This window comes from Girardinichthys multiradiatus, chromosome 4 (genome assembly GCF_021462225.1).
Source record: "Girardinichthys multiradiatus isolate DD_20200921_A chromosome 4, DD_fGirMul_XY1, whole genome shotgun sequence".
NCBI classification, from domain to species: Eukaryota; Metazoa; Chordata; class Actinopteri; order Cyprinodontiformes; family Goodeidae; genus Girardinichthys; species Girardinichthys multiradiatus.
This window is the reverse complement of record NC_061797.1, coordinates 50,058,282-50,077,564: the sequence shown is the minus strand read 5'-3', so window position 1 is coordinate 50,077,564 and position 19,283 is coordinate 50,058,282. Positions and strand designations below refer to the sequence as shown.

Sequence of the window (19,283 nt, the reverse complement as noted above, 5' to 3'; positions counted from 1 at the left end):
CTGCCACCATGTTTTAAACTGTTAAGTCTTCCACTGTAGCTGCTTAGAATGAAGAACAGAGTTTTCAGCATAAAGAACGTTGAACGTTTTCCAAGATGTTTCTCTGCTGAGCAGATTAAAATCCCGGGAAAACTGCAGATTGTCTCAATAACTCCTAAATATCTGAAAGCTGCTGTTTCAGGTAATATTTAAAGAAATGGACCAAAAACTGAATTATTCATACTTTATTTATTGAAACTTAAAAAAAACAAAATGAACAAGCAGGTAATGATGCAACTCAAGCAAACAGATAAAAATAATCCATTTGAAAAGGTCACTTTTATTATAAAACCCAGAGATGAATTAAAGTGAGAGCCCTCAGACAGAAACACGCCTGTTTAACTGTCCTGCAGTCTCAGAAATTACAGGTTTTTCCCCTTCACATGGCAGGACGCTGTCAACATGCTGCTTTCTTAAAGGTCAATCACCTCTGAGGTCAACAAGCGCCCCCTGGTGGTGAGGAAACGTTAAGAGAAAGAAACCTCCAAGAATTGAAAGCAGCAAAACAAATATTTCCACATCTGAAAAGAAAACAGCGACGGCAACAAAAATACGCTGGAGTACGATTTAACAGGACATGATTCCAAACACGGCGTCGATAATACTCATCTGCAGGAAGGTGACGAGTTACAACCATGTGTAGCCCCCCCACCCCGATCGTTATAATCAGTCGTTATTGTCAGAAAAAGCTTTAATGAATCATCGAGCGCAGATTCAGTCAGGAGGGACTTGGAGCTCCAGTCCAACATGGAGGAAAGGATCTGCTTTCTAGTCCATGATCAGCGCACCGATGAGTTTTAGTTTAAAGTTGAGCTACAGACAGCAGCAGCCGTTCACTCGTTCCTATCATTTATTGGGTTTTTGCAGAGGCTACAATGAAACTCATCCTGATTAATGCGGCTCTGAGAACACCTCAAGTTTACCTCGGTCTGCTTCAAGAGCAGAGAAAACTGCTCCTCCTGTCTGCTGCTGCACACAGAAACTAAGATCTGACAGAACGATGAGGAAAAGGAAAGCTAGGAGACCGAGACGTCTCAGTGTTGAAGCTCGAACATGAGGTGAAGAGAGACGTGTGAAGGAATCTGGGGACGGAGCACCGTTATTGCCGGACCTCCACGTAGTTGGCGGGGAAGAGGCCGTAGGCACCCCTGCAGACGCCGCGCCACCAGCCCTCATCGATCATCTCGATGTTGGTGATGATGTCATCGGGGTCGAAGGAAATCTCATCATCGCCGGCTGAAACAGGAACAAAAATAAACAGGTAAAAATTGTGCTTTAGATGTGAAGAGAGACAGACAGGGACACGGAGACACAGACAGGGACATGGGGACACACACGGGGACACGGAGACACAGACAGGGACACGGAGACACAGACAGGGACACGGAGACACAGACAGGGACACGGAGACACAGACAGGGACATGGAGACACAGACGGGGACATGGAGACACAGACAGGGACATGGAGACACAGACGGGGACATGGAGACACAGACAGGGACATGGAGACACAGACGGGGACATGGAGACACAGACAGGGACATGGAGACACAGACGGGGACACGGAGACACAGACGGGGACATGGAGACACAGACAGGGACATGGAGACACAGACGGGGACATGGAGACACAGACAGGGACATGGAGACACAGACGGGGACATGGAGACACAGACAGGGACATGGAGACACAGACGGGGACACGGAGACACAGACGGGGACATGGAGACACAGACGGGGACACGGAGACACAGACGGGGACATGGAGACACAGACGGGGACATGGAGACACAGACAGGGACACGGAGACACAGACGGGGACACGGAGACACAGACGGGGACATGGAGACACAGACGGGGACATGGAGACACAGACAGGGACATGGAGACACAGACAGGGACATGGAGACACAGACGGGGACATGGAGACACAGACAGGGACATGGAGACACAGACAGGGACATGGAGACACAGACGGGGACACGGAGACACAGACGGGGACACGGAGACACAGACGGGGACATGGAGACACAGACGGGGACATGGAGACACAGACGGGGACATGGAGACACAGACGGGGACATGGAGACACAGACAGGGACATGGAGACACAGACAGACATGGAGACACAGACGGGGACACGGAGACACAGACGGGGACATGGAGACACAGACGGGGACATGGAGACACAGACGGGGACATGGAGACACAGACAGGGACATGGAGACACAGACGGGGACATGGAGACACAGACAGGGACATGGAGACACAGACAGACATGGAGACACAGACGGGGACACGGAGACACAGACGGGGACATGGAGACACAGACGGGGACATGGAGACACAGACGGGGACATGGAGACACAGACGGGGACATGGAGACACAGACGGGGACATGGAGACACAGACAGGGACATGGAGACACAGACAGACATGGAGACACAGACGGGGACACGGAGACACAGACAGGGACACGGAGACACAGACGGGGACACGGAGACACAGACGGGGACATGGAGACACAGACGGGGACATGGAGACACAGACGGGGACATGGAGACACAGACGGGGACATGGAGACACAGACAGGGACATGGAGACACAGACAGACATGGAGACACAGACGGGGACACGGAGACACAGACGGGGACATGGAGACACAGACGGGGACATGGAGACACAGACGGGGACATGGAGACACAGACAGGGACATGGAGACACAGACGGGGACACGGAGACACAGACACGGAGACACAGACACGGAGACACAGACAGGGACACGGAGACACACACGGGGACATGGAGACACAGACAGGGACATGGAGACACAGACAGGGACACGGAGACACAGACAGGGACACGGAGACAGTTCTAACCTGACTACAGAAGAAAACCCTGGTTCTCTGGTTCCACACAAATCCAAAATTCATTGCTTTGGACACATTCCAGAAATCTGTCTAAGATGGCACCAGACGAGGACATCACAGATCGGTTCAACAGACTTGGGCTTTCTTTGTCTGGCCTGGTTCTAAAACAACTAAACCTCTGCATCGAGGTGACCCGATTATCTGCATGGTCACATTTGATGCTTTTATCAGATATTCTGACTGATGAACTCAGGGTAACAACTGGGGGACACCTCCAGATCAGATTAATCTGCTTCCTGCTGGAAATCCAGTCAGTTTGAAACAATCAAAAGGGAGATGTTCAAAACAGAACCAATAGAACCTATTAACAGGTTCAGGCATAAATCCCAGGGTGGTTATCTGATCATCATAATCAAAAGGGTTAATATGAGTTACAAATAGTCCGTTTAACCTGAACTGACCCCCGCTGAACCAGAGTTCATGTGACCTTCAGATATCTGCTTGCTGGTCATCAGGAGGGAAAACCGTCCCGCTTCCCTGTTTTCCCATCCTACTTATTAAAAGGAATCAGGGAAGCTGCGTTGATGCTTAAAGACTTACTAATTCATCTGCTTCGGGTCACAATAACGGGTCGTAATAAAGGTTTTCATCTCATTCTTTCCTACAAACAAGCATTAAGCCAGCTGCTGCTGCCTGATGTCTGATCCATGGTGGTCGCTAGTTTTTAAAAAGGTACAGAATTATCAGGACTTAACTATTAATAAAATAAAAAAAAACTCAGACACTAACGTCAGGATAATAAAGTCTGGGAACCAGTGAGCTACCGTGTCCATCTTCAACACAAATGATTCAGCTCCAAGTGATTAAAGAACCTAAAAGGTTCTAAAGCAGTGATTCCCAACCGGGGGTACTCGTACCCCTAGTGGTACGGGAGCACATTGCAGGGGGACGTGGAAACATTTAATATTTTATTTGCAAGATCAGGGGTACAATGGGGATAATTCTTGGATGTGTGATGCTTTATTAGGACCAAACTTTTATCAGCACCATAAAACAAGTACGGGTCGGAAAGACTAGGGGAGGGGCGTCAGTGCTGTTCACCTGCAGGACGCTCTGCAACCGGGATGGAGAGAGAGAAAAGTAACAGCTGTTTCCACACAGGGACAAGAAGGCTCAGGTGTCTCATTAAAATGATGAAAACAAAGTCATATATTGAGCCTCAACATGATTTCTGTTGTGTTCTGCTGCTGATGTTTTAGGTTTATTTTCTGTTTATTGGGGACTTATTCAAAAGAGCTCCAGTTTAACAAAAGCGGGTTTATTATTTATGTTGATTTTATATTTATTTAGATTATTTACTCATTTTCACGGGAACAGAGTTATCTTTATGTTTAATTTGAGCTGAAAAGAATAAAATGCCTAAGAATGATGAAGTTAAAGCGATTAAATAAAAATGATTTTCACTTAATAATCATTTGTGGTACATTCTATTTTCGCTAAAACTCATTTGACTGAGGGCAGCGTTTCTTGACCATTATCCAAGAGGGGCGTCCTGCCCCGCCCAGCCTACAAGGTAGTAATACTATGTTTTCAGTTGATGTCATTCATTTTATTAGATCACGTCATGAACGATTTCTGTCCCTGCGTCGTCGCTACTCTACTTTCATAACCAGACCTGGCAAAAGTTGGACGAAAACACACTCCTGATACTCTGCGTCGCCGAGGTACGTGAACGCTCGCTCCCAACCGGACAGAAAAACATGCCGCTAAAACCTGGAGGCAGGCAAGGCAAGGATAGCTGCGGGTTTTGAAAGCTTTTCACCTGGCTTGGCTGTCGGAGGTGGAATTACCCCCCTGGCATTAGGAGACTGATAATTAAATACAGACAGACAGAGAAGATAAGGATTGAAAGATGGAAAGAAACAGATAAAACATGTAATAAAGAGAGACAGTTAAAAAGATTAAGAAAAAAGATGTAGAAATTAAATCTAAATACAGCAGGTAACAGTTTTGTTTCCTGAGGGATGTTCTGTTGAATATGCAGAGTCAGAGGAAACTATGTAAAATATTAAACCCCCCCACCCCCAAGACCAAAATCCTAGGGAAACACTGGAGGGGGTACAAAAAAGGTTGGTTCTAAAGAACCCTGTTTAGTCGGTCCGGCGGTCTGAACCCAGCGTGACCAAGCAGGAAAACGTTTGGTAGCTCGTTGGGAATCCCTGGAATGAAGGTTTAAAACTGTTCAACACAGAAGAACCAAACGGATTCTTGACCGTTTCAACTGGTGTTTCAACCTGATCCAAAGCACTAAGTCCTGCTGGTTTTGTAGACCCAATTCTGACAGAATGATCCAGAAAATGTCTCACCTGCTTGGTAGTCGTACAGAGCCACAGCCGTCACGCCGAGGTCCTCTCCGTACTCGTAGTGCTGCTCATCTGCATTCAAACAGAAACAATCAGCTGTCTACAAATAACCTGTACAAGAGGACCTGAACGCATCGCCTGGACCTGAATGCATCGCCTGGACCTATTAGAAATGCAACTTTTTATTTTTAAACCTTCTTGATAACATTTTTCCTTCATCTAAATCAATTAAATTCTTGGAAAAGCCCATCATGGAAGTGGACCCAGTCTGAAGCCAGAATCCAGGGACAGAAGCAGATTTTCTCACCAGGCCAGGAGATGAATGGGATCGGACAAGGATCATAGCTGCCCTGCATGATGGGGTTTGTAGTTTTGTTACAGCAAAGAATAATCACTCAGAACTACAAATGATGAAGCAAACACATACCTCCGGCACATTTAATGCCAATTTCAACAGACCCACATTGAATCTAAGACCTGATGTGGGAAATCTGGAAGCTTTCTGGACTTTAGAGCCAAAAATTAAGATAAAGAAATTTTAGTTCTTGTGACTTTTTGAGAACTAGCCTGAGTAAAACTAGTCTTTCTATTTCAGCGAATCTTAAATCACTTCTGTACAGAAAATAAATCCCAAACAGCGCCACCTGCTGCAGCCGGCTCTTTAGGGTTCTGGTAGAGATCCGGCTGTTCGTAGTCGGCCTCGGTGTCCTGAGTCTCCTCATAGAGCGGTTCTCCGTCATTAGCAGCTTCACTCAGAACATCCCGAGTGTTCTGGAAGAGAAAACGGGATATGGGAAGTTGAGGTTGGAAATGTTCAGGGAGCAGCTGATGAACGCTGAGGTTGGCTTCAACAGTGTCTGCAGATGATTAGACGTCCATATTAACCAGCGGAACCAGAACCCACCTGGTACTCTGCAGCAGGCTGAACTGGGGGAGTGGGACTCGGGGTTGGACTGGGACTCGGACTGGGGCTTGCAGCGTGGACAGGGGGTGCCCTCTCGGTTTTCTGGCGCGCTGCCTCCTGCTCCTGCTGCTCCTTGGCCTGCCGGCGTGCCCGCTCTTCCTCGGCCCTCCTCCGGTCCTCCTCCTCGTTCTGCTTGGCGATGTTCTCGAAGCGAGCTTTGATGCTACCTGTGCTGCTGCCCGCTGCTCAGGAACAGGAGGAAAAGGTTGAGAGTTCAAAGATCTGGTCAAAAAGGCTGCTGAGGAAGAAAATGATGAAGAGTCCTCACCAGCTTCCACAGGTTTGGTTTTCTGGTAGGACGAACGAGGCTTCTCCACCTCCTCAAACGACCCTGCACTCTGTCCAACACAAACATGTCAGGAACCCATTCTGAACCGCCGTCACACCAACACCAGAAACTGGAGCGTTACCTTGTCCATGCGGTCGTTCTGGACACCAAACTTCCCTCCAAATCCTTTGGAATAATCTGGAAAATAAAACAGGAGACGGCAGAGAGTCAGCTTTTTTTTGAGGTGACAGCGCCCATCAGAGTCAGGATCATCAGAACCAGCCCTCCAGGTTAGATCGGGTTCAGGGCTGAGGTCTTAAATTCTGATGGAGCAGACTGATGGGAGGAGAGGAGTCTGATGAGCTCATGCAGACCTGAAGAGGAGGAGGAAGCAGCCACCTGAGCTTCAGATCTGCAGCCACGTGCAACAGGAGGTGGGCGTAACGTGCACAGTGACCCGACAACATGCAGTGGATTCACAAAATCAAACATCATGGAAGCACGGGATACAGTGAGGAAAACCAGATCCAACATGCTGATGTGGTTCATGCAGCAAGAAGTTCTGAGAACTTCGTGATCCTGCAGAGTCGGACATTTCCATCTACAGACGCAACATTTACTGGGATGAGAGCAGGATAAACGCAGGTCCATCCATCTGCACCAGAGCAGCACTGATTCTGACCCAGTCCTCATTTCCTTAGATTCCTTCCAAGCTGCCAGACTTTCCTGTCATCTTTAAAAGCAGGCAGGCGATCTCCAGACTTTCTGGAGTTCCTTCTGGGTTTTCCTTTGGACTTTGGCTGCTTTTTATAAAGTTTGTCGAACAGAAAAGGAGATTTTAGCTCCAAACAGAAGATCCCAGCTGAGGAGCGTGGTTTGCATCATGATCTATCTCCTCACAGATTTCCAGGGTTCCTCTACTTTCATGGAAAATGTTTCTTACATTTTGAGCAAATAATAGAAAATTGTAAAACTGCTGGACTTTAAACTCAGGAAAATCAGATTGTGTGGAAATACAGAAAACAAGAGGAATCAAACTCATCTGCTGCTTTCCAAACATCTTTATATTCCTGTTTGCTCATCAGCTGAGGAACATCTGTCCACCAGACTGCTACCGATGCTCACACGCACCAGTGCATTTTAGCTACGCCTAAAACATTAAAACTCAAGTCTTGCAGTGGTCGATAAATCAGCTGACGTCATGGTAACCACAGGAATGCACCGAGAAATCAACTAGTTACTGGAATCGGACAATTTTTAGCTAGTCCAGACCAGTGAATGCTACCAGCACTTTGGTGTGGATGCTCCTACTTGTCTAAGTCAGAGGAGGTGCAGAGGTCAATGGAGATGTTTAAAATGAAAAAGGAATTTCTGTGGTTCATTGAGGCTACTTTAGCAGAGCTGGACCTCAGTGAGTGACGGTCATTACAATCTTTTGCTGTTTTTTGGGGGAATGTTTGGGTACAGAAATGAGCCATCTTCCACATGATGACCTCTTCCTTAAAAGGTTCCTCTGACTGGTGATGCTGCAGGAACACTGTCTTCCTTCATCCTCTTGTTCAGAGACGGGACTGAAACTGAAAGACAAAGGAGCCAAAATCTAAAGGAAAAACTCCAAAGAGAGGCCTCTTCATCAACAACAGTGAGGAAGCTGATCAGAACAGTAAAAATATTTAACCAATAAGGAGAAACAAGCAGCAGAACATTTTAGTAAAACTTGGCGACCAGATTCCTCAGTTTTTTTTAGATTATTAGATGATCTTTGGAGAAAAAAGCCAATCTGCAGGACTAAACGTCGCTAAAAGGTGGATCATGATTTTATTTTATGAGGAACTGAGTGAATAACATGAAAATATGCAGAACAACCAGCTAAAGCAGTCTGATGTGTTTCAGGACCAGCTGAAACAGGAAGTGAATCATGGAGACGGCTGCTTGCTTCTTATTGGTCCATCAGTGCTGCAGAGGTGGGAGGCGTGTCGGTCACTGAAAGGAAAACAGCAGGAACGGAGAGCGTGGAGACAGACAAGCTAGGGGAAATGAGAATGTTCTGGATCAGGAGCATCTCTGTGCCTTTCTGGGACTCGTGCTTGGCCAGGCTCTCCTTGTGCTCATAGCCCAGCGCACACTGGTCCTGCCTCTCCACCTCTACCCCATACCGCCCTCCAAACCCACGCTTATAGTCTGAAACACACATATGGACACACAGACAGAGAGACACATAAACACAGACAGAAGCTCCCACAGAGATGAAGACATCCATGATCTTCAGACAGGAACCAGGAGGAACATGCTGTGATTTAATGCAGTGATCAAAATTTCTCAAGTGGCCCAGTTCCTGGGGTCCATTTCTCACTTCAGGAGGAGATTATCTCCACATTTATTAAAACACAAACAGAAGAGAGCTGGATGTCTGAGCTGCACCGGTTCTGATCTCAACATCAAACGAGGAAGAAGAATGGAAACAAAGGAACCAAACTCTACAGACCAAGAGTCCAGAATTTTACCGCTTGATGTTAGATTATTTATAGTCTGAACGGATCATCATCCAACCAAAGCTGAAGCTGGATGTCGCACAACAACAAATGACCTCCTGTTTAGTTCTATAAACTGAGACCGGTACTATGAAGCAGGACAAGTGGATCACAGCTGCTTCGCTTTTTAACCAATGCAACAGAACCAGACCAGACCCAGAGCAGAAAACACTGAATCGCGTTCTGATGGTTTTAAATAAGAAGGTGATCAGAGTCTGAAAACCCAACCGGACTCATGGTTCCGACTGATCTTCCGATACCAACCCATATTTCTGACAGAAATCATTTGGAAAAACAGAAGATCCACCTCCATCCCAGATGTGATGGAGAAGAAATCGCTTCAACAGAACCTGTCTAACAACATGAAGTAGGCTAAAATACTACAGAAGCAGCACATCTAGCCCGATCCAAAACAATGAAAGATCAGATGAGAATCAGTCACTGATTTCTATCTGTCTGCATGGAGAACCCCAGTGAGAACCTTTATCCACAGATGGAGAACATGTAGAGAACGTTCCCAGGAGAGGCTGATCTACCAAAAGTACTCCAAGAACCCCTCGGCGATTCATCCAGGAGGTCACAGGAGAACCCAGAACGCCATCTAAAGCTCTGCAGGCCTCACTGCCTCGGTTAAGGACAGAGGTCATGACTCAACGAGTAGGAGACCGGGAAAAAATGGACTCCATGGGAGAGTTCCAACGCCAGAACCACAGCCGACCCAAAAGAACCCAAAGGCTGTCTCACTATTACCCGAGAACATCTCGATGATCCCCAAAGACTTTGAGAAATGTTCTTCGGCCTGAAGAGACAAAAGTGAAACTTTCTGCAACATGGGCGTCCCATTACGTCACACCTACAGCCAAACACGGCGGTGGTAGTGTGATGGTCTGGGGCTGCTCTAAGGACCTGGATGTGATTACTGTTCTGATCTAACAGAAGATCCTGAAGCTGAATGTCCAGCCATCAGTTTGTAATCTTGGAGCAGAACAATGATCCAAATCCCAACAGCTAGTCCCCTCTCTTGCTTCAGACCATTTAACACGTTAACGGTCAGGTCCAGGTTCTGGGAATCCTTTCAATCCAGTTCCTCAGGAGCAGAAACACACAGCCCTGTCACTGCTGCTGCTGCAGCCTGCAGAAACTTCTCCTCTAAATGTGGAAATATTCCTGCGCCGTCCGCCTGAACAGAGGGATCATCTCCCCATGAAGACTGAGGCCTGAGGCCTACAGGATGACTGACTGAACAACCCAAAGGTGAAGGAAGGCAGAAAACGACTGACAATTACTCTGAATATTCCACTTTTAGTTTATTTAAAAATAAATAATATAAAATATAATAAAATAACTAGTAATAGTTAGTTTACTTTAAAAAGCAAGGTGCAGTTACTTCATGCATGCCTTCCACCTCAGAATAAGCAGCTAACCCTGGATGAGTTGAAGCTGCTCTGTAGTTCAGGCCTCAGTTTAGCATAAAGCTGCACCAAATAAATCAAACAGCCTCCACTGGTTCAAAAACAAGCAGATCAATTTGGTAGTAAAGTTTTCAACCCCGTAAACTGACACGGTTTTATCCGCAGCACCGACATGCAAATGGAAATCTGTGCTGTGGATTCTCTTCCTCGTTTTCATGTGGATAGGGAAGTTGAGACGCTGAGCTGGAGAGGAATGACGAAGATGGAGACAACAGGTTGGAAAGTTTGATGCAGAACAATCAGTTTGGTTTTGGAAAAACTTTCTAACTTCGTAAAAATGAATCTAATAAACGATCTGATCTGAAGGAACTCATCCTGTTTCAGTCGATGCTCAGCAGAGAGGTGGTGCCTATTTCTCCTGGTGAACATAAAACAATAAATGTCTCTGGATTTAAACAGCGGCTTATAAAACACGTCACCTCAGACCAGCAGGAACAAGCCAGTCTGTACCTTTCTGGGACTCGTGAAGCTGCAGTTTCTCCTGGTGATCCCATCCCAGCGCGGATTTATCCTGCCTGTCTGTCTGCACTCCGAACTTCCCCCCGAAGCCCTTCACGTAGTCTGCAGAGAAGAAGCCATTTAAAGATGAAGCTGTTGCTCAATTCGACACAAACTGAAAACAGACGCAGTCATGAGAGCAGCGGATAAATTCAACTGGTGATTTTGTTTTCTGAACAGGATGAAGCTGCAGACGGTTCTTCTCCAACAGCACAGCCACCAATATCACCGGCTGCAGAAGGCAGCCTACACAGCTCAAATCATACGTTTCTCTAATCATCTCACATGTTCTGATGCTTAAAAGTTCATCTGAAGACATTTAAAGGCTTTGTTGGAATGATGACTGAATGGTGGATAAACTGGATGTTTAATGACTGAGTTGATTCATTATTTAACCACAGCAGTTACTGCTTCATAAACCTGTCCACTCTGTGGACGCATGGAGACGGTGTCCAGGGTGAAGCTGTGCAGACAGCAGCTGTAGGTGAACCACACACAGCTCTCCTTTCATTTGCTTCTGTTTTCCATCAAAAGCAGGAATCTCATTATTCTGACTTTTAATTATATATTTCAACCATTTTTTCCTCCAGGGTCAAATGACTGAACAAACTGCAATCATTTTAAAGGAAGTTAGGGGCATCGGTTTGAATTTATTGTGGATTTTCTTTAATCCAAAGCGGGTCAGAATTATACATACAGTCTCAAATAAACCCATGAGCCTGGGACTGCCATCTGCCGCCTGTCTGTTAAAAGTCTCTTAGCAAGTTGCATCTCTACCACAGTTTCTGGAGCCATCAACGTGCTTCTAGCATCATACTGACTGAAACTCTCCTCAGTAAAAAGCTTAGAGTTCAGATTCAGCTTTTAAGAAAAATCCAAAACCAGTTGAACAAAAGATCAAGTGGTCTGACCACAATGACAAGAAGGACGTCTACAGGAGTCCAGGTGAGACCTTCAGACCCAAGAAAACTGCATCAACTAACAAGCATGGCGATGGGTGCATCATGCTGTGGGCCTTCATTGCCGTAGTGGATGGAATAATGAAGAAAGGGTTACCTAGATGGTTGAGACTAGGAAACAGTTGGGTGTTCCAACAACGCAGCCTGAAGCTTGCTGCAAAAACTGTGGCTGAGGTGAAACCTGGTAAGAAACATTTAACCAAATATTAATGGATCAGAGAAATTACTTGTTTGTAGAATCCACTGCAAATGGATGTTGTATCATCTCTGCATCCTGATAGCAGAACAGTTTAAAGAATTCATTAAAAGACTAAAATTATTACAACTGGAACCGAGCCTAAACCTCAGAACAGCACGTTGTTCAGGTGTGACGTGGCCAACTCTTACTTGCATGAAGAACTGATCCCTCAGGGTGGATTTTCCTGCCTGGTGCTGAAACTCGAGCTTAAAGAAGTCCACATGAGAGTGGATCATCCAGAGTTCTGCACATCAGAATCATAGAAACCATTTTACAGTAACCCAAGCAGCTGCTTGACCCAGATTAATAATAGCCATGAACATCATTAGCAGTTCATGCTCACTGTAAAACTGGTGCATGATGACGACTCGCCCTGCTAGTGCAACGTGTGACCCAGTTATCATGCAAACAGTTTTAGAAAGGCTGCCTTTATTCCACCGCCCTTCCTTGGCCTCCAGCTGTTGGTGTTTCTGCAGACAGTGAAGCTCAGACAGGCATGATGTGCAAGACGTTTCAGGTTGAGCTGCTCTGCAGCGATAATAAGACGTCCAGACGAGTTGGGGCAGAAATGAAGGCGTGGCTCAGTCAGGCCCTGCAGACACAAATCCACTGATGGCACCTTCAGCTGCACAAGCTGGAATGCTTTGCTTCTCTAAACACAAGTTTCAATGGATCTGTTTTTATCTGGCACCCATGACGCGATCTTGTCCAGAAGAACAGATTTATCCAACTTGACTCTAAGGAGCCAATAAGAGCCAAATAAAAGCTTTCAATGGTAGAATCTGGGAGAAAATATTCCACTGAGCGGGAAACAACCCAGGATGTTCAGGTTCTTCCATCTTTAAAGGAATGTAGAGTTTAAAATAAAAGCAAATACCACACAGAAACTAAATTCTGCTCATTTCTATTGAATAAGTGTCGATATAACACGTCAGATGGATATAAACGAAAAACATCATCGATCATTAGTTGTTTAAATGAGCTGCTCCTCGCTCTGGTTCCACCTGAACCCGTTTTAAACTCCACTGACCTTTTTGCGACTCGTGCTGCTCCGTTTTGCCCTGGTACTCGAAGCCCACAGCGCTCTTGTCCACCTTGTCCGTCTCAACACCAAACTTGCCCCCGAAGCCTTTGGCATAATCTGCAGACGTCCCAGACAGCGGCATGCAAAAGGGTGACAGGAAGTCAAAATCAGGTCCAAGATGTTGGTTTTCATTCCACAGAACTTTAAATCAAACCAGATATTTATATGAAAGCATGATATCCATGTTTTTAACCCAAGGAAACATGTTTTATTCAAAGCTACATTGGAATGGATTAGATCAAAGCAGGTTCATGTGTTAGAATGGCCTAGTCAAAGTACATATGTAAATCTGTCCATGTTCTGCTAGTCCCTGTTGGGACGCTGCAGGGTGGGAACAAACCTTTCTGTGACTCGTGTTTCTCTGTTTTGCCTTGATAGTCGAACCCCACTGCGCTCTGGTCCACACGGTCCGCCTGCACGCCATACCGCCCCCCAAACCCGGTGGTGTAGTCTGCTCAGCAAAGCAGAGGGGTCAGAGGTCAAGGTGAAGCTGCAACATTCCAAAACATTTCCTACCAACAGTCTCCAACATCAACTACAAGTCAATTCAGGACGAGAATAAGGTGTTTCGGAGCGTCATGTGAATGCAGTGAATTCATTATTTTAACTCTAGATATAACGTTTAATCTGGACTGGGCCATAAATTCCCACTTCCTCAAACATGCAGCCAAATATCTGAAATGTTGAGCTGAAAATGTCTCCCGCCGGCAGTTTGAAGTGATTCCTCTGATCAGCTGCTAATAACAGGCTAAACTCCAACCCTGTTTTTCATGTGTGGATGAGAGCTGGATCGCTATCCTGCCTATTCCTGGAATTTCTGAGGAAATCTGATGTGGGGCTCAGGAGGAGACATGCCTGGACATACCTTTCTGCGAAGCGTGTTTCTCCGTCTTACCAGCGTACTCAAAGCCGACGGCCGACTGGAACCAAAGAGGAAAAACAAATCTTCAGCCGAGAGCCGAGAACATGTCTGTCTGTTGGATGCGTTTAAAACTTTTCATAAAGACAAACAAACAAAGATTCAAAAGCTATTTGCAGCAGATCTATAAAGATCCATGAACACAATTCTCCATGAACTTTGAACGTCCTGGAAGCACATATAGGCCTCATTCCCTGTCCTGTCTTTAGCCATAAAGATCTCAGATGTGACCTTTGACCTACAGAACTGGCTTTGTGCAGGGTTGTAGATTAAGTCGTACACAGGATGACGACTAGATGTGGAAACGTCAGTCCTGATTGTGATTCTGGCCAAATAAGTGAGCATAAACGAGCCTGACGCCAAAGGTTAACATCCAAAGATGGCGTAAGCGTCACTCGTCCCTCAATGTGCATGTGAGCCAGACCTCAGTTACCCCAAGTCTACACCTGATTGGTCAACCCACATCACATCAGAGCCAGACAAGAAGCTGGTCACCCCCCCGCCCCACGTAAGGCTCATTTTGTTTCAAACATCTGCAGAACTTTTGTTCATCTCTGCTTCACAGCAGGATACATCCGTTTCAAAAGGTTGCTGTGCAAACGCTCCCAAGATGTGATTTCTGCAATTTTCCTCATTAACTGTGCAGGAGGATATGTTTCAATAGGCTAATAGTTTGTTTTTAAGATCAATTCTTAGTTGGAATAACAGTAAAACAAGTAGGCAGACTCTGCAGGATGCTGCTAATTAACTGTTGGATGTATGAACATGTGCATCGGGTTAGAGAAGAGCAGCCAGAAGAAGCACCTTGTCCACACGGTCGGCCTGAACTCCATACTTCCCTCCGAATCCTTTGGAGGTGTCCGTCTGGGAGCAGTGCTTGGAAAGCTTGCTCTGGTAGTCGTGACCCACAGCAGACTGAAAATAAAGACAGACAGCAGAGTAGATGCATCAATCTATTCTAAAAGTCCATTCAGGCCCGGCACCAACATTCATCCTGAGTGATCCGATCACAGCTGGAAAGCACCAAATCCAGGTGTCCCTAGGTTATCCCTAGTTTTATTTGCATTAGTTTAGCAGTCTGAAGCCAATCAGTTCAGACCCTGAAAGACCACCCTGTGACCCGACCCGACCCCCTTTCACTCTGGACGGTTCTGGGATAAATCAACACAGCTATTTAAAAAAAATAAAATCACTGCGGCTGGATACTTTGTAAGGAATAAACATCTGAGAGGACATTCTAGGGTACGATGCTTCATGAATGTGTTGATATTCTCTTCATGACCTTCTGTGATGACTGGAGGGCAAAATGTCCCGGTTCTACAGCATTAAGTCCCAGGTTCCCTGGGTTTTAGCAGCACTCGGTGCACCCTGAAGCTGAGCAGAGCAGCTGGACCCAGCCACATGTTTTTACTGCAGTGGAGCTTTAACAGTTAAAATCATTAGTCATCAGCCTGTTGAGCTACGCAATCAACAGTTTAAAGCCAAATAACACCGTAGGTCAGATATGTTACAGAACCATAAGTGGACCTGTTCAGGTGGTGTTTGGTACCTGACATTTTCCAGGTGTTTTAAGGTACCATCATGAGAACGTACCCATTTAACAGCCAATGATAGTTCCCGGTAAATAACTGGGCTTTTGATGACTATTAAATATCATCTACCAGCAGGGGGTCCCTCAGTAGTTCTGTTTTAATAATCTGTCACATTTAACAGTCAGCGGGTCTGAGGAGAAACTACAACCCAAACAACCAAAACACAATGTTTTATATTATATGCAATAACATGACATAATGCTGGTGATTTAAGCATTTTTCTAACCATTTATCTGCAGAATGGGCAGAAACAGAGGAAAGTAATGAAGGGGCGAAGCTCAGGTGGAAAGTGGTGCTACTGATCTCCATGTAAAGTAACTCAGGGTTGCTGAGGGGGGTGAAGATCATCCCTGCAGTGTTTGGATGAGCTCTGGGTTAGGGTAGTCCATCACAGGCACGACAAAGACACACAACCACATCTAATTTACAGTTACCAATTAACTAGAGCTGCACACCATCAGGAAAACATCTAATTGTGATATTATTGCTTTAACTTGAAAGAACAGATTATATAGATATAGATGATCATGTTCCCTTCCCTCTGCAGGAGTTTTAGCATCTCAGCTTCTAAAATGACCAGGTATGGACATGAATGACATTTAGAGGTCCATCCAACAGGCCAAATATATGCCTGACAGTTAAAGTACAGTATCCTACCTCTTATTGTGCCCAAGCAGTCCTTTGCATTTGTGATATTGCAGACTAATATTGGCATGAGGACATCAATTCTACTTATTGTGCAGATCTGCAATTAGCTTATAATGCATGTTGTTGGACTGTGGCAGGAAGCTGCAGTAAGCAAAAGGGAATCCATGCATGCACAGGGAGAACATGCAAATTCCCCACAGAAATGGCATGGATGAGATATGAACCAGCTAAGTTAATGGTAAATGGACTGAACTTATATAGCGCTTTTCCAGTCACACAGACCACTCAAAGCGCTTTACACTAGAGCCACATTCACCCAATCACCAACGCTCACACATTCATACACCGACATGCAGATTGGTAGGCAACTTGAGGTTAAGTGCCTTGCTCAGGGGCACATAGACATATGGCAGGAGGAAGCCAGAATCGAACCCACAACCTTCTGACTCCAAGACGACTACTCTTCCCCATCGTCCAGCCTCCAGCTGAGAACTTTGATAGAAACAGGAACAAAGAGTCCTGTGGGTCAATGAGGCAGCGAACCAGTGGGAAGAATCCAGAATCCAGCTGGAAGTGGAGACATCTGACTCATCACATGTGAGCTGTCTGGTGTAAACAAAGCTCGCTCATCACATTCATACAGCAGTGACCACACAGAGACAGAGAAAGATGTGGAGGGAGAGAGCTGCTGACCGACTCAGCCTAGTTCACACTTAGTCTGCAGCTCAGAGGATCACAGAAAGTTCTCCTTTCTGGAGCTCTGAGATGTTTGGTCGGTTTCCAGCTTTCCATCACTATCAGGCAACACAACAAGAGCATCAACCGTACAAGCTGGAATCCGACTTCATACAGGAAGTTAAACGTTCATGTTTAACAACAGAAGAAACGTGACGTAAAACAGCAGGAGTGAAAGAGCTTGTCAAAAACTGAGTGAAGAGGACGGACCTCAGATACATTCTGGGAAAATATCCTAAAGGTTCTGGATAATTAAACTCATCCCATCTAGAGAGGAGATGAGACTAGCGGGTCGTTCTCAAAGTGAGATTCTTCCTGGGAAACTTGCGAGACCCAACTGGCTCCTACCTTGTCCATGCGGTCCTGCTGCACTCCGAACTTGCCTCCGTATCCGTGCGAGGCCTTGGGCATGTTCTCCAGCTCCTTCTGCTTCAGGCTGGTGTGCTCCGTGGACACGGTCTCACGCAGCTGGTGGATGCTGCAGCAGAGGGAGGGACAGGGTTAGGAGATGTCTAAGAGCATGTAATAGATAGGATGCAGATCATTTCTTCCTAACTCGATGTGCTCCTGATGTCCTGATCCGGCCACCGTCTTCGCCCCCCAGCGCTGCTCCTTCTCTGAGACGTCATTCTGGAAAAATCCCAAAATTAAAACCTTAATTAAACGCGTGGAACAGTAGGAGAGAAGCAGGAATGAAGTGGTGAAAATAGGCACCTCGAAGTCCGGGTCGGTCTCCCAGTCGTCTCCTCCTTCATCCATGGCCACCTTAATGTTCTGACCTGCAGCAGCTTTCCACATCTTCAATCACGCACTGAAACACAGACAAAGATCAACGTTACATTTAGACACTTTACTGCAGACATTCTTCTCATCTTCGCCCATCAGACATAAACGACCATCTCAGCTCAGCTTCTGAAAAACTAAAATAACATTTAAATATTTGAGTTGTTTTCTGCTTTTAAGATATTTTTAGGATATTTTTTCTTGATCATAAATGAACCTGTTGATTCTATGGTTCTTCTGCAGACCTAAACACCTTAGTTTTCCTGGAAGGAAAAATGTTTCCACCCGAGTAGTGAAAAGTATTAAGGCTTGAACGGTTGTTTCGAACCATGACGTGTGAAATTCGCTGTATATTTTGAGTCAGGATATATTTTTAAGGATAGAAACGGGATGTTTTCTTTGTTGAAGACATTCATCTCTCAAATGCTCCTCCCTTCCATGGATGGATGGCAGGATAGATGGATTCTAACCATCCCTAATTATTACTTTGGTGCCTGAACCAGATTCAGGCTATTCTGTTTTTAGTTCAGTAAAAGTAATTATGAAACAGAACAAATATTCCATCCTCCCCTTTTTATAGAGCAAATCCTGCAATGACACAGTATGGCAACCAGACCCACCATACTGCTACCAAGCTCCCAGGACTCTGGACTTCAGTTTCTTGGTGTTGATTACACTTTATTTAACTTACACTAATTTATGGTAAAAATGTTTAATAAATGTAGCACCATGGCAGCATCATACCAGGCCATGCTTAAGAACGAGAAGTCAGGTTAAACTATGAATCAGGACCACCTGAAGGGATTATTAAAGGCTTTTTGATGTTTTCCTCCACTGATGTCAGAACCTCCCTTTGGACCTATTTTTGGATCATTCCTCCAAGTTTGTCCTGACTCAACAGCTTGTGGACCGCCAGCATCTGTCTTTAATCAGAGCCTGGGACCAGGAATCAGGAACCTGCATGGCTGCTGGTCCAGGACAGGAACCTCAGGAACCACACCCAGCTGCTGCTCACCTTGTAGGCTGTTTCAGCAGGTGTGAGCAGAGGAGGTGGGTTACTGTGACTGATTACACCGGGAAGTTTTACTGAATTTGTTCAGCTTGTTCCATTTTGACCTTTGCTCTCAGATCATTTCCTTTTGATAAATCAGATCAGGTTGTAAATCTCTGAATCAAGTGTTTCCGTCCATTGATTGTGAGAAATTAACGGCTAAATCTGAACATACTTGTGTCGCGTCTCAGCTCGTTAATTCCCAGGTTACTCCTCCAGGATTATTCTAGACATCTTCACAGGATAAAACCGAGGATAATACAGAGAT

General features: G+C 45.7%; 1 protein-coding gene across 2 annotated transcripts in view; it reads right to left on the bottom strand.

Moving 5' to 3' along the window:
- Window positions 1-209: 209 nt before the first annotated feature.
- LOC124867095 (src substrate protein p85-like) overlaps window positions 210-19,283 on the bottom strand; it is a 19,392-nt gene continuing 318 nt past the window's right edge. The window contains exons 2-16 of one of the 2 annotated variants that reach the window (XM_047363346.1): window positions 17,896-17,992; window positions 17,738-17,811; window positions 17,530-17,659; window positions 15,011-15,121; window positions 14,153-14,207; window positions 13,628-13,738; window positions 13,234-13,344; window positions 10,959-11,069; window positions 8,576-8,686; window positions 6,648-6,703; window positions 6,506-6,575; window positions 6,178-6,419; window positions 5,918-6,044; window positions 5,277-5,345; window positions 210-1,275 (exon numbers count right to left, since the gene is read on the bottom strand). In XM_047363346.1, the coding sequence (XP_047219302.1) occupies window positions 1,139-1,275; window positions 5,277-5,345; window positions 5,918-6,044; window positions 6,178-6,419; window positions 6,506-6,575; window positions 6,648-6,703; window positions 8,576-8,686; window positions 10,959-11,069; window positions 13,234-13,344; window positions 13,628-13,738; window positions 14,153-14,207; window positions 15,011-15,121; window positions 17,530-17,659; window positions 17,738-17,811; window positions 17,896-17,979 (1,599 nt within the window). In that variant the 5' untranslated portion in view covers window positions 17,980-17,992 and the 3' untranslated portion in view covers window positions 210-1,138. The remainder of the gene's footprint in view (window positions 1,276-5,276; window positions 5,346-5,917; window positions 6,045-6,177; window positions 6,420-6,505; window positions 6,576-6,647; window positions 6,704-8,575; window positions 8,687-10,958; window positions 11,070-13,233; window positions 13,345-13,627; window positions 13,739-14,152; window positions 14,208-15,010; window positions 15,122-17,529; window positions 17,660-17,737; window positions 17,812-17,895; window positions 17,993-19,283) is intronic. The other variant, XM_047363347.1, reaches the window with a different exon arrangement.